General features: G+C 60.6%; 1 protein-coding gene across 7 annotated transcripts in view; it reads right to left on the bottom strand.

The window, feature by feature from the left end:
• Positions 1-1,030: 1,030 nt before the first annotated feature.
• Positions 1,031-13,547, bottom strand: part of CARS2 (cysteinyl-tRNA synthetase 2, mitochondrial) — a 36,557-nt gene continuing 24,040 nt past the window's right edge. For 3 of the 7 annotated variants that reach the window (XM_057707023.1, XM_057707019.1, XM_057707024.1), the window contains 8 exons: positions 13,277-13,410; positions 10,738-10,805; positions 7,079-7,145; positions 6,115-6,253; positions 4,531-4,654; positions 3,905-4,003; positions 1,277-1,483; positions 1,031-1,165 (listed from right to left, as the gene is read on the bottom strand). In XM_057707023.1, the coding sequence (XP_057563006.1) occupies positions 1,097-1,165; positions 1,277-1,483; positions 3,905-4,003; positions 4,531-4,654; positions 6,115-6,253; positions 7,079-7,145; positions 10,738-10,805; positions 13,277-13,410 (907 nt within the window). In that variant the 3' untranslated portion in view covers positions 1,031-1,096. Of the gene's footprint in view, positions 1,166-1,276; positions 1,484-1,791; positions 3,540-3,904; positions 4,004-4,530; positions 4,655-6,114; positions 6,254-7,078; positions 7,306-10,737; positions 10,806-13,276; positions 13,411-13,547 lie in introns of those variants that run through there. The other 4 variants (XR_009048946.1, XM_057707020.1, XM_057707021.1 and 1 more) reach the window with 4 other exon arrangements.

The following is a 13,547-nucleotide window of genomic DNA, read 5'->3' as shown; positions in this document are numbered from 1 at the left end:
AGCTCACCGCCCAGAGAGCAGCACGGAGCGTGGCTGGTGGCCGGGCTGGGCTCTGGCCGGACAGTCAGCCCCAGGGATGGAGTGGCTCCGCCTGCCCTCTGGGGTCTCTGCTCCACGGCTCACCGGCTGGGTCACCTGGAGCAGGTCACTGCTTTTCAGGGGCAGGAAGGTCCGTGACAAAGTAACGTGGCTGCCAGGCCGTCCACGGCAGTGCTGCCCAGGTGCGGACCTGCTGCCCAGGGCTGTGCCTGCGGCTGGGGCCGCGCCGGCTCCGCAGTGGCGGGCATAGCGTGGCCTGAGAGCTGGGGGGCGCAGCACGAGGGCCCCCCACGTCCGGCTGGCTCCCTGAGCAGCCACAGCTCCCCACCTGCCACACAGAGGAGGGGGCCAAGCACGAGGCCGCCAGCGAGCTCGGCCGCCACACGCCCACCTGTCACACCTGTGTCGTGCCCTCACCCAGCACCTCTCGAGCACAGCCCTGGCCCCGTGGCATCCGCTCAGAGGCCAGGAAGGCTGGTATCCCAAGAACCACGTGTTTAAAAGGTCAGACTGAATGGAGGTGAAACAGAGCTGTCAGAGAAGCAGCTGTGCCTGCAGGGGTTTCCTCTACTGTGTTTCTGTGGTTGACTTGTTACTTTGTGAACAGAAACAAAGGTAAAAGGATATGCCTACGCCCAGCACAGCCCAGCCCAGCACATGGGGTACAGGCCACTTTTTCTGCTTGAGACCAGGTGGCCCCCAGGGAAGGGGTCCTGCCTGCCCTCCCTGTGACATGTCCCGGGACCCCTTGTGGGACGGACGTCCTGGCCTCTGGGCTTACAGTGTTGGGGTCGCCCCGCGGTGCCAGGCCCTGGGCTCAGGGGCCAGAGACCATGTGGTGTGGGCTGATCTGGTTGTACTGAACCATTGCATCTGGGGCAGTCGGTACTGTAAGGAAGTCCGTTCTTTAGCACAGCTGCTAACACGGGTGGGGTGGTATCAGTTTGATTTATTGTAAGGTTAACTAAACAGCCACAACAGAGACTTTAATATAAAGCTTTCACTGTGACTTAAGGCAGCACAGAACCGCACCAAGAGGGCCCCACGTCCCATAGCCTCAGCTCCCGGGTTTGGGGTCTTCTGTCCTCGGGTCCAGCAGCTCCCATGTGGACGCGCCGCTCCTGTCCTGGGGAGGAAGACGGGCCCGGGTGAAGGGACTGGATGGTGAGGGGACGGGATGGGTGGCAGCGGCACAGGGACGTCAGGGCTCGGTGGGCGGGCGGGACACAGGGCTCACCTTGATGCCGACGCCGTGGGCGGCCAGGTCCCGGCGCAGCGCGTCGCACGCCTCCAGCAGGGGCCGCCTCTCCAGCAGCCGCCGCCGCCGCGCCTCCCCGGGGGCCTCCCCCGCGGCCAGAGCGAACTGGCGCACCTCCTGCCGGAAGCGGACCAGCTCCTCCACCACGCTGCGCAGGGCGGCCGGGCTGCGCGCCCCTGCAACACACTGCGCCCCGCGCCGGCGTCAGTGGACGCGGGCCCAGGGCGCGCCGCCGCGCCTCCCCGCGCCAGGCCCCCGGCCCAGCCCCGCTCAGCCACAGGGTGGGGCGGGGGCTCGGGGGGTGCCGGCCGGGGAGCCGGGGCTGCTGCAGACGGGCCGCGCGTCCCCGGACACCGGGTCACTGGTCACCAGGCAGAGCCGGCAGGCCTGGGCCTCATCGACTGAGGAGACCACGCCTGCTCCCTGCACCACAGGTTTAGGATGGGCACGCCGCCCCGCACACCTGTACACACCCCCCCACCCCATCCCCCCCCCGCGCTCTCCCCCTGCAGCCTGGGTGCCCGGCTGTGGGAGCTCCGGGGCTCAGGTGGGCCTGGAGCTGCTCCGAGTTGCCAGGTGTCCTCCCCCACACGGCGGAGGGGCCCAGTGGACAGCTTCGGGGCCCAACTCCTTAAACCTCACAGGATCCTCAGTCACTGCTCCCACAGTAGAAGACAGTCCTCCTTACAGAAACGTGAGCCCACCAGGCTCGGGGGGGAAGAGGAGGACGGCTTTCTGACCCGGCAGGTGCGGCAGAGACCTGGTCCCCCTTGGATTACTGTGAACCACCAGCAGGCTCTGGACCACCCGGGAAAGGCCTCAGTCCACCAGGTAACTGGTGCCTCTCGATAAACCAAACTCAGAAATCATCACAGAGACGCGTGCGCTTTTGTGTTAAGGCCAGAGACACTCAAGGCGGGGACGGTCCTAGGAGACATCCCTGCTCACGGCGCAGGGTGGCCAGGTGCCAGGCCTCACCTGGCAGGGCCCCTGGCACGGGTGGTGGGCTGTGCCCAAGCCCCCCCTAGCAGGTGAGCCCGGTAGGGCCGTAAAGAAGCCTGGCAGGGCACCACTCCCGGCTGCAGTCCAGACTTTCCCTGTTAACAGCCTGTTCGCAGGGTGTCTTAAAAAGTGGCAACTATGGCCTTTCCCTTCCCATCCAGAACAGTCCTGACACTGTTAGCTGAGGCAGAGCAACGTGGGCCCCCCGGAAGGAGGAGGGGCCCTGGCCTGGGGCGTCAGACAAGGACGCTTCCCTGCAGAGGGCAGCCTGCTGGGGGGTGAGGGGTGGTCCAGGCAGGGGTGGGGGGGTCTGCGCTCCAGTGAGGGGAGAGGCGGTGGCCGCGGGGAGACAGGCACACGGGGGGAGCGACAGGTGAGTAAACACTGGGAGTGGGAGCCTGGAGGGGAGGGGGTGGCACGAGGCTTTGTTGGGAACCGGAGTTGAGGTGTCAGGGGTAACCCCGGGGTCCCAGCTGATGGCGGGGTAACCCGGGATCCTGGGGGCTCTGCCCACCTAGGGCCAGAGCAGCTGCAGCGGCCTAGCGTAGGGCGCACACCCAGTGCCCAGACCCTCCCCACTGAGAGCAGCCAGGCTCCTGGGAGAAACGGCGGACTCCCGCCTGGGGCACAGGGTACCGGATGGGCTGGGAGCGTACCAGGGGCGAGGGGCGCCGTGTGGGAGCACAGCAGCCAGCTCCAAGCCCCCACAACCAGAAGTCAGAGGAGGACACTGATGGATTTAAGCACTGAAGGGAGGACCCCGAGTCCACACTGGTGTGAGGAAGGGAAGGGAAGCCTGGGAAGGAAGGGTCTCTGGCGCCTGCAGGAAAAGTAACCCAGCGGGGCAGCCCTCCCCGCCCCCCGGACGATGGGGTCACGGTGGACGTCCCAGGCACCAGACAGACAGGACTCGCGCCCCAGAGGATGGCCTCACACCTGCCGAGTTCCTGAGGTGCCGGGGTGTCAGGGCAGGAAGGCCATGGATGGCCGAGGATGTTCCAGACCTGGGGGGTGGGGCCAGGCCGGCAGCTCAGACGGCACTGGGGAAGCGTGCCCACTGCAGCCTGACTGTCGTGTACACGTTGAGGTTCTTTACAGGAGACACGTGTGCACAGAGCCCATGACACGCCAGTCCCTGTGCCGCTGCGGTGGACACTGGTTCTGCTCAGAACCTTGTCATTTCAGTGAATAAAGACGAGCTCTGGGGACCTCCCTGGTGGCGCAGTGGTTAAGAATCCGCCTGTGAATGCGGGGGACACGGGTTCCATCCCTGGTCCAGGAAGATCCCACGTGCCGAGGAGCAGCTAAGCCCGTGCGCCACAACCACGGAGCCTGCGCTCTAGAGCCCGTGCTCCGTGACGAGAAGCCACCGCAGTAAGAAGCCCACACACCGCGACAGAAGACCCAACGCAGCCATGAGTGAATGAATGAAAAGACTAGCTCTGAGCGTGGTCACCTTTTAAGGAACGTAACCCAGCTCAAGCATGTGACGTTGGGCCTGATTCACTACAGTCGGCATTTATGAAGGGAAAGCAGTGGCTGTTGCCGTGTCTGCCTGTAGCTGGTGTCCCACAGTCGACAACCGGAAAGAGAAGAAGGGCGTACCTGTCGCTCCGCCAGAGAAATCCCCACCGTCTCAAAGAACTGCTCCACGTAGGACACGATGGCGCCCAACACGGCGGGGCTCCGGGGACCGCTGGGCTCCTGCGACAAGTCACCCGGGGGGGGCTCTTTAAAGGGAAGCGCACGAAGTCCAGGCAGGTGTGCCCTGGGCAGGTGTGCACCTGGATGCAGCCCTGCGGCAGGCGCTCCCCCACCCCCCGGCGGCTGGGGCGTGTGGTGTGGGTGCCAAGCCCCAGGGGGGCAGCACCAGCAGGTGGCCTTTGGGGCATCACTGGGCCATGAGCCTCTGAGGGGAGCCTGGCGCTGGGGCTCAGGGTCGGGCAGGGCTGGGGCAGTCGGGGTCCCACCAGGGCTTCCTGCCTCCTCCATCTCACGTCTTTGTGACAAACTCGGGTTCCGCTGAGCTCGCGTAACATCAGGAGTGTCTCGGGCTCCTGTGTCCACGTGCAGGGCCTCCCCGCAGTCCCCAGACCCGCGTCGACTGCCCCCGGCTTGGGGGGCGGCTGCACACAGGGGAGGCCACCGGCTCTGGGAGCTGGGCCACCCCGGGGGCTGGCGAGCTGGTGTCCGGGCCGTCCTCAGAACTGCCGCCGCGTCCCGGGAGTTACCTCGGCGGCCGCCTTCAGCTGTCTGTTCCCGTGGTGAACGAGGTCCATGACGGCGTCCACAGCATCCGGTGTGTTGAAGTCGTCTGCCAAGGCCGCCTGCACAGCCCCCTTGGTGTGGCCCAGCCTTTGGGGAGAGGACAGGGTTGCTCCCTGGACCGGCCAGGCAGCAGGAGCAGCGGCACTGGCTGGCCTCCCAGGATGGACGCCCGCCCCGGGGGCTCCATCCTTGGCCTCCCTGCTTGGCTCCCACCCTCCCCTGGGGCAGCCCTTCCAGCTCTTCCCTCTGCTGTCAGACCCCCTCAGCAGTCAGCTGCAGCGATGGTCGACCCCCTCACCTCCTTTTTCTTCCCTGGTCCGTGGCAAGGAAACTGAGGTCACCGTCACCTCCTCCTCACCTGCCCCTCCTCCCTGTCCCCAGCGGCACCGTCAGGTCCCCCCCATGCCCCCCACCCTTCACTTGCATGTTGTCCTGCACACCTGCTGAGTCAGTCACTGGCCCCTCAAGGGTCTGCCTCCGTATTGACTCTCTGCTGTCCCTCATCCCAGACTTCCCCCACTTCCTTCAGATTCCCTGCTTCCTGGGCACAGGGAAGGATTGGCTGAAGCCCTTGAGCTCTCCCCTCCAGCCTGGGCCCCAGTGACCACAGGGAGAAACAGAGCTTTGCTGTTTGTGTTCCTACGACCCAGAGCTGTTTGTTACCCAGCGTAACCTGGCCTCCCCTGACTGATGCACAGACTCTCTCCCCCTACACGCCTGTCTGAGCAGCACTGCCGGGCCCTCCCTGGCACCCACCGTCCTGAGGGTGGCCGAGTGGCTGTCAGCGCCTGGCCACACAGGGCCCAGATGCCCGGCCCCAGGGCTTCGTCCTGGGCTCCACTGCTGTGACCAGCAGGCCGCCCTTGCCCATCTCCTCTGGATGCCCCCTTTCTGACGGGCCCTGAAGGAGTCCCAGGCTCTTGACTCCTCCCGGGAATCCTGGGGTGGGGGGCACACATGGCCCATCCGCTCCAAGCACACAGACCCCACCCGCTATCAGCCTCCTATGACCCCCAACGACCCTGCCCTCCTCATCTGCCACGGGTATCTCCCGAGGCTCCATCACTCTCCCCCATTTCTCATCGTCTCTGATGTCAATCTCAAACCTTCCTCGCCTTTTTTGGACGTAATTAAACAAGGGTGAACGTGTCAAGCCACTTACTGGGCAACGGACCTGGAAACACCGCCCGTGCACTGCGGGCGGGCTCCGTCCTCCCACCCACTGTCCCCTCAGTTCACTTCTCGGGGCCCCTCCCTGTGCTCCCACGTCTGCAGCCACGGCATGGCCAGCGTGTGGCCACAACCACTCCGGGGTGGGGGGAGGCGGGGGGGCACGTGCTGGGCTTCCAGACGCACCCGTTGACTCCTGGGGCCGAACCCCGGGTCCCCTCCTTCCTTCAGCACCTCACTCACCGCCCACCTGCCCGACTTCCATCAACCACGCCGTCCACGAGGTCCCTGACCCTCACGTGTGCCCGAGGGGCCGCCCAGGCCTCCCCGAAGGCCAGGTCCCTTCCCCCCGGCCCTGGCGGGCCCACAGCACCCACCTCTCCCACAGCACGGCCTCCTGGACGGGGCCGCCCGCCAGCTGCCCCCTCATGTAGGCCCGAGCATCCTCCGCGAAGGCCGCTGCGGCGTGGAGCAGGCGCCTGGCCTCGAGCATGGAGCCGTCGCTGTAGTCGATGGCTGCGGGGAGGGGGAGCGGTCACCTGGGAGCTGCAAGCACCCGCAGACCCCCAGGCCGCGTCCTGACCGCGGGCGTCCGTCCCGCCACCTGGGAGGAGACACGGAGGCCCCTCCCAACACGTGTGGCCGAGGGGCTCACTCCCGCTGGCAGACAGACGGACAGGCAGCTCTGGGAAGTGGGGGCCCCGCCAGGTGCCTGAAGCACCTCTGAGGAGGCTGGCCGGCTGGTGCCACGAGGACTCGGGCTCCACGTTCCAGGAGAGGCAGGGAGGCCCGGCCGTGCGTGTGTGGGGACAGACAAGGGACGCGCGCTCTGCCCGGCGGCCCCGGGTCTCTGGACGGGGGCGCAGCCAGCAGGGCAGGGGCCCCAGACTTGCCCTCTGACCCTGGGACACAGGACGCAGCGGCCCGGGACAGCGGGCGGCTGGGGGGCCCGTGCTGAGGGCTCCCGGACCCGGCCCTGCGCCTGGACGGCAGCTCAGCTGTTCCCGGGTCACGAGGCGGGGGGGGGGATGGGGGGGAGGCACGGCGGGGTCAGACTCTCGCGGCCCCACGGCGGGGGGGGGCGGGGGGGCTGGAGGGGAACGGGAGTCCGGCTGCACACCCGTGGCCTCCGGGAGAGGCTCGGGCTCTCCTGGCCGAGCGCTGGGGCCGTGCTTCCTATGAGCTTCCTCGGGCTTCCGTTCCGAACCCACCCTCAGGGCACGAGGGCAGCACACCAACGGGACGGGGCGTCCCCCTGCTTGGATTTCGGGGTCCCCAGAGGCCGTCAGAGACTCCCCGGGGCCACGCAGGAGGCGCGCCCAGGCCTCGCCATCAGCTCACCTGACCTGTAGCTGCTCCGCAGGCAGAAGAGCCGGAAGACGTCCGGGGAGGCCGTGCTGAGGAAGTCCTGCAGGGGCGACGGAGCCCGTGGGACAAGGGCCTCTCCCCTCCAACCGCCACCTGGACCCGCCGCCCCAGCAGTCATGGGGGGCTGGGGGGTCCACCCCACGAGCCTGTGCCGTTGCGCGTCTGACACGACGTGCAGGGCTCGGACCCGCCGCTGGATTCTGTGAAGTAATCCACTCACGTGAGGAAGGGCAGAGATTCCCGTATTTCACCATAATCAACGCCTGTCAAGCTGTGTGTTTAAAACCATGACGTCCCGAGGAAGGGGCCCTAGACTTTGCCAGGGGCCACAGCAGAGTCGAGGGGGAAGAACGGGAAGCGCCCGGTCCAACCTGACCTTGATCAGTAAGACACCCGGTATTTTGAGGTCCATGTCTCCTGGGGCGCCTTCCCACAGGGTGAAAAGCGGGTATTTCTTGGCCCCCTTCATTCCCCAAACTAGCCAACTGATGTGAGAGCCCATCCAGCAGACCCCGCAGTCTGCGTGCTGGTGAACACGGGCCCTCGTGTCTTCACCCGTCACGTCCGCCTCAAGTCTGCACGCAGCAGCCTGCGGACGGGGCCCGTGAGCCATGACGCCGTCACGACACCACCAGCAGCGCGAGCAGGTGCAGGACGCACGCCGTCGCACGGACGTCTCGCGCACAGCACGCTAGGATGCGGTGTGTCCTAACTGGAACGGGTCTATAACGGTGACAAAAAGACAAGGCTCGGCGACCCGAACACCAAACACCCGAGGCCAGGGCCGTCCCGCAGCCCCACGTCCTGTGCCTCCTCTGCAAGGCCCCCTGCGTCTCATCGGTCGTCGCTCTCCCACCGAGGGCCCCTACTCCGGCCACTCACGGCACTTCCAGACCTGCCGGGGTCTCGTAATAACCTAATAACCGGCTCTGCTGTGCGGGACCCCAGCCTGGTACTCGGAGGGCCTCTAAGCCACCCTCTGACTCCCCCCCCCCCTTTTTTTTTAAAGATTTATTATTTATTTTTATTTTTGGCTGTATTGGGTCTTCATTGCTGCGCACAGGCTTTCTCTAGTTGTGGAGAGGGGGTGCTACTCTTCGTTGTGGTGCACGGGCTCATCATGGCGGCTTTTCTTGTTGTGGTACAAGGCTTAGTTGCTCCGTGGCATGTGGGATCCTCCCGGACCAGGGCTCGAACCCGTGTCCCCTGCATTGGCAGGCGGACTCTTAACCACTGTGCCACCAGGGAAGACCCGCTCCTCATTTTTAAAATTATTTCTTTAGAATTGCTTCCCCGAAGCACGGACTCAACTGCTTTATAACTTGCAGCTACGAGTCCTTTCCTGTTTCTGACAATGGGTCAGGAGACCTAGTCCCGGGGGACAGGCCTACCTCAGGTGAGGATTTGTTTTTTAATTGTTGTTGGTTTAGCTTTTTATAAATTGTTGCCAGATGTTTGGTACGTGTGCCTATGGAGCTGTTTCTGGCAAAAGCAAAAGTCGCGCCTCTTCCCCCCACACGACCACCATCAGCAAGCCCTGCCCCGCAGCCCCAGGGCCCCCCGACCACGGACGCAGACACACGGCACACGGCCCCAGCTCCCCACGCGTCTGTGCTCTCTCAGGGTCAATACCTTTCCTACTCTATTGACTTTCTGCTCATGTCTGTGCATTTTGTCAAATAATTTAAAACTAACATTATGGATATTTTATGTCTGTCAAGTTCTTCGGTTTTTCTGAACAAAATCTCTTTTCCATTTTAGCACTTTATGTTTTCTGGGTAGCCCTGTTCTCTATTCCATCTGAAAAGGATTTTAGGTGGTCTTATTTAAAGGGTTTTTCCTGGACTTCCCTGGCGGTCCAGTGGTTAAGATTCTGCGCTTTTACTGCAAGGGGGCGTGGGCTTGATCCCTGGTTGGGGAACAAAGATCCCACACGCCACGTGTGCATGGCCAGAAAAAAAGGGGCGGGGGGTGTTTCCTCCTACTCAGAACGTGGACTCATTCAGATAAACCTCGATGTGTGTTCGGAAATCTAAGTTAGTCGTTCTCCAAATGCCAGCAGCACTAAAGAGTGTTTATTTTCACCACCATGGGATGCTCCCGTGGAGTCAGAGTTCAATGCAATCTAACCTTCCTACAGCGTTCAGTGTCTGCGGACAGCTTCCTGATAATGGCCTAGAAAGGGAGTGGGACCACATCAAACTAAAAAGCTTCTGCCTAGCAAAGAAAACAGTCAGCAAAGCGAAAAGGCAGCCAACAGAATGGGAGAAAACATCCGCAAACCATTTATCTGTTAAGGGGTTAATGTCCAAAATATATAAAGAACTCACACAACTCAACAACAACAACAAAACCTGATTCAAAAACGAATACAGGGCTTCCTAGGTGGCGCAGTGGTTAAGAATCCGCCTGCCAATGCAGAGGTCACGGGTTCGATCCCAGCTCCAGGAAGATCCCACATGCTGCGGAGCAACTGAGCCCGTGTGCCAAAAAAAAAAAAAAAAAAACGAATACACATTTTTCCAAAGAAGACCTACAAACGGTCCACAGGTCGGTACCTGAAAAGATGCTCAACATCACTAATCATCAGGCAAGTGCAAACCAAAACCACAATGAGGTATCACCTCACACCTGTCGGAATGGCTGTCATCAGAAACAAGACATACGTGTTGCTGAGAATACGAAGAAAAGGGAACCCTCTCGCATGGTTGGTGGGAACTGGGAAACTGGTATAGCCACTGTGGAAAACAGTATGAAGGTTCCTCAAAAAATTAAACATAGAGTTACCATACGATCCAGCAATTACACTTCTAGGTACACATATGAAGGAAGCAAAATCACTATCTCGTAGGTATATCTGCACCCCTGTGTTCAATGCACCATTAATGACAATAGTCAAGATATGGAAACAACCGAAATGTCCACTGATAGATGAGTGGGTACAGATGTGACACACGCTCATACACACACGTGCATATACATACTACGGACTGTGAATCCTGCCATTCGTGACATGTTCGCCCTGAGACCATCCACTAAAATCATCTCACCTATGTGGGACACAGCAAAAGCAGCCCTAGAAGGGAAGTCTACAGTGACACAAGAAAAGCCTCAGAAAAACAAGAAGAATCTCAAATAACCTAATTTTACATCTTAAAGAACTAGGAGAAGAACGAACAAAACCCAAAGTTAGTAGAAGGAAAGAAATCATAAAGATGAGAGCAGAAATAGATGACATAAAGACTAAAAAAAAATAAGAAAGATCCATGAAACTAAGAGCTGGTTCTTTGAAAAGATAAAATCAATAAACCTTTAGCCAGACTCATCCGAATAAAGAGAGAGGGAGGGAGGGCCCAAATCAACGGAACAGGGAGGGGGAGGAGGCCGAGGGCCCCCAGAAGCCGACACGGGAAGCAGGGCAGGAGGGACACAGGGGACGGGAAGGGAAATGCCACTTCGCGGTTTCAGACAGGAAAGAGCCATTTAACCCCAAAGCAGGAGAAGCCCGCCAGGGCCTCAGGGAGAGGGGCGGAGGACCCCAGGGAGCAGGGACGGGGTCTCCTGCTGCATGTCGGCCTCTGCGTCACGTCAGCAAACTGGCGGGAGTGCAGGAAACACGACAAGCATTTTACCTTAATCGTGATGTAGTTCTTCAGTGATTTGGACATCTTCTCTTCTTTGCCCTTCATGTGCAAATGCCCTGAAACAGAAACAAAGTCACTCATCCTGCACCACTTGGGAAGAAAGGGGCCTCTATCTGCAGAGGGAGGGTCCAGGGTCTGCAAAGGCGCCCGGGCCCCAGGAGCCCTGACCCACCGCACCGCCCCAAGGGGACTCTGACATGGGACCCCCAGGACGGCCCCTCACTCAGCCCTCCAGGAGGGGGGACCCACAGCCACCCCGGGCCAGGGCGTCACACTGGGCGTGACGACCCCTCCCTCTCCTGCGGCTCACAAACATGGGGGACCTGACTCAGTGCCCGAGACAGAGTGCATCTCTGCCTCCACAAAGCATGCGGGTCTCCCAGCAGCCCCGAGGGCTTTTCTGTAGCTCCTTTCCAGACGTATCCCGACCTTGGCATCATTTCACCCCTGTGTGTGTCAAAGATGAGGGGAAAACCGAGCCCCCTCAGGACTCCCCCGCCTGAGCCTGGCCCTCCTCCAGGACCCCATCTGCACAAGGTTCCCTTCCAGCGGACGGCCCTTCCTTTCCCAACAGAAGACTCTTCCAGCTTCCCTGACACGACTTCAAGCACAAGAATGCGCCAAGGCCAAGTCTGAGAACTGGCTACAATGTGGCTTCCAAACAACATGTAACCTTGAATACGTAAACCTATGGAACAGGCCGTTTACACCAAGCACACTCCAAGTTGTAAAAAACGGACGAGGTCTGGAAAACGGAACTCCTCTGATGGCTGCACTCTCCTTCCATCCATTGACTTCGGGAAAAAGCATCGGTTCTCCAAGGCGTCAGGAGACACAGCTGTCCCTCCCGGATAGGGTGAAAGTGGAACAAACAAGGTTCCAACGTGCTGACAGACGGCGAGTCTTAACACAACACAGCAGCAAAGCCGTTCCCCATGCCCACATCTAAAGCAACAGGACCTGCTGTGTGTGGACAGACCCCTGTGAGCACTGGCACTGCCGCGGGTCCCGTCTGAGCCCGGACCCACTGTCACCGAGGGGCGCCGGTACTGACGGCAAACCCCAGCTCCGCACGAGCGCGGCTGCTGAAGGGTCTGCGGGGACCCGCCCTCAGAGTTAACGCGGGACCACCCGTCCCCGAATCTGGAAGACCTCCGTCACCGAGACCCGTGACCTCCTCCCCAGACGGGCTCGGAGGGAGCACTCTGCTCTCACAAGTCCTCTCATCCACGTGGGGAGACTTGATTCCATGTGGTTTCCGAGACGAGGAGCAGGCCCCTGACCGCAAACATGCGAGGTCCGGGGGTCCCTGCTAAAGCGCCCACCTCCCCGCCCGGGAGCGCCGGTGGGATGGAGCCGGGGCCACAGGGCTCTTGGCCAGGCAGAAAGGACGCGGATTCTGGCTACCGTCGAGCTCTGCGCGGGGACACGAAGTGGACACCAGGCCACAGCTCCTGTGCTGGGAACGGCCACTCAGCCCGCCCCTTTCAGATGACTTCAGGGTAGCACCGGAATGAGGGGTCACGCAGAGAGCTGAGATGCTGGTCCCTGGGCTCCGGGCAGGTCTCACATGGCGAGGGGGAGGGGGCTCCAGGGGGAGGGGGCTCCAGGGGGAGGGGGCTCCAGGGGGAGGGCGGCTCCAGGGAGCGTGGGCAGCGACCTTGGGGTGGGCAAGATGCTGCAGTGAGTGCCTGTGGGGAAGGCAGCCGCACCGGTCACCGTCACCCGCGAGCACCCTCGCCGCAGGCTTGAAGCAGGTACTACGTGTTATAAAACTGGAGCGCGTCTGCACTTAGTACCACCTCGCTGGGAAAACCTGGTTTCCTTAATCTAAGGACTTAAAGAAATGGTGCTTGCTATAATCTCCTGAGCTTTAGAGGCTGACCATCTGCACCTCCCAACCTGACCACTAGCAAAGCCCTTTATCTTTCTTCCCCTCAAATACCTTCACTGCCCACCCCAGAAAGGCAACGAAACCAGTTCATGGTGGCCCCACGGCCTTTGTCAAGATCCGTAAACGTGAATGTCCCCGTGCACCACAGGAAATTCCAGAACTGCTTCACTCAAGACACCACTGGTCTCACAACTCCGTGTCCACGTCTGAGAGCAGGTGGCTGGTGTCCATCATGAGGTTTTTTGAATAGTGAAACAGAAGGCAGTGCTTTCAGAGGAGGACAGATATTTATGGTGACAATGTCACAGCTCAAGAATGATGTACTCATGATCATTACGACATTGTACTATTCGAAATTCCCTTTTCATAGTTTCATTTCAAAGAAACCTCTACAGAACAGCACTGCATAACATTTTCCGAATTCTCGTCAGCTCACGTTTCAGTTCCAAAAGGCACACTCGGTATTCCAATCCAAAGAAGTTCACATCCAAGCAACTACAAGTCAAAGACAATGTAACGGACAACTGCTTCTTAACCTATTAGCTAATATTTAGGTATTTCCAAATGCAGCTGCTTCACAGACAGAGTTGACAGAATTGAAATGGAAAGAATTAATCGGAAGTCATGACTCACCAGAATGTAGGAAATAGTTCCCCCACTGCTGGCACTGGTGAAAGGCCTCACACTGTGCGATTTCGTTCTCGTGGTGTGGAAACGCTAGATCTATGCCACCCGAGTGGATGTCCAGCCGACTTCCAAACACCAAACTGCAAGACATAGTGCAGAGCAGGGAGTAACTCAATCCAATGACATGGTCTCCAAACCACATCCTATACTCACTCCTTCCAGCCTGGGGCACGAGCTGAATGGAGCCCAATTCTAGATGCACTGTAATTGAACTGAT

This window comes from Hippopotamus amphibius, chromosome 14 (assembly GCF_030028045.1).
Source record: "Hippopotamus amphibius kiboko isolate mHipAmp2 chromosome 14, mHipAmp2.hap2, whole genome shotgun sequence".
Taxonomy (NCBI): Eukaryota; Metazoa; Chordata; class Mammalia; order Artiodactyla; family Hippopotamidae; genus Hippopotamus; species Hippopotamus amphibius.
This window is presented reverse-complemented; position numbering and strand designations above follow the sequence as displayed.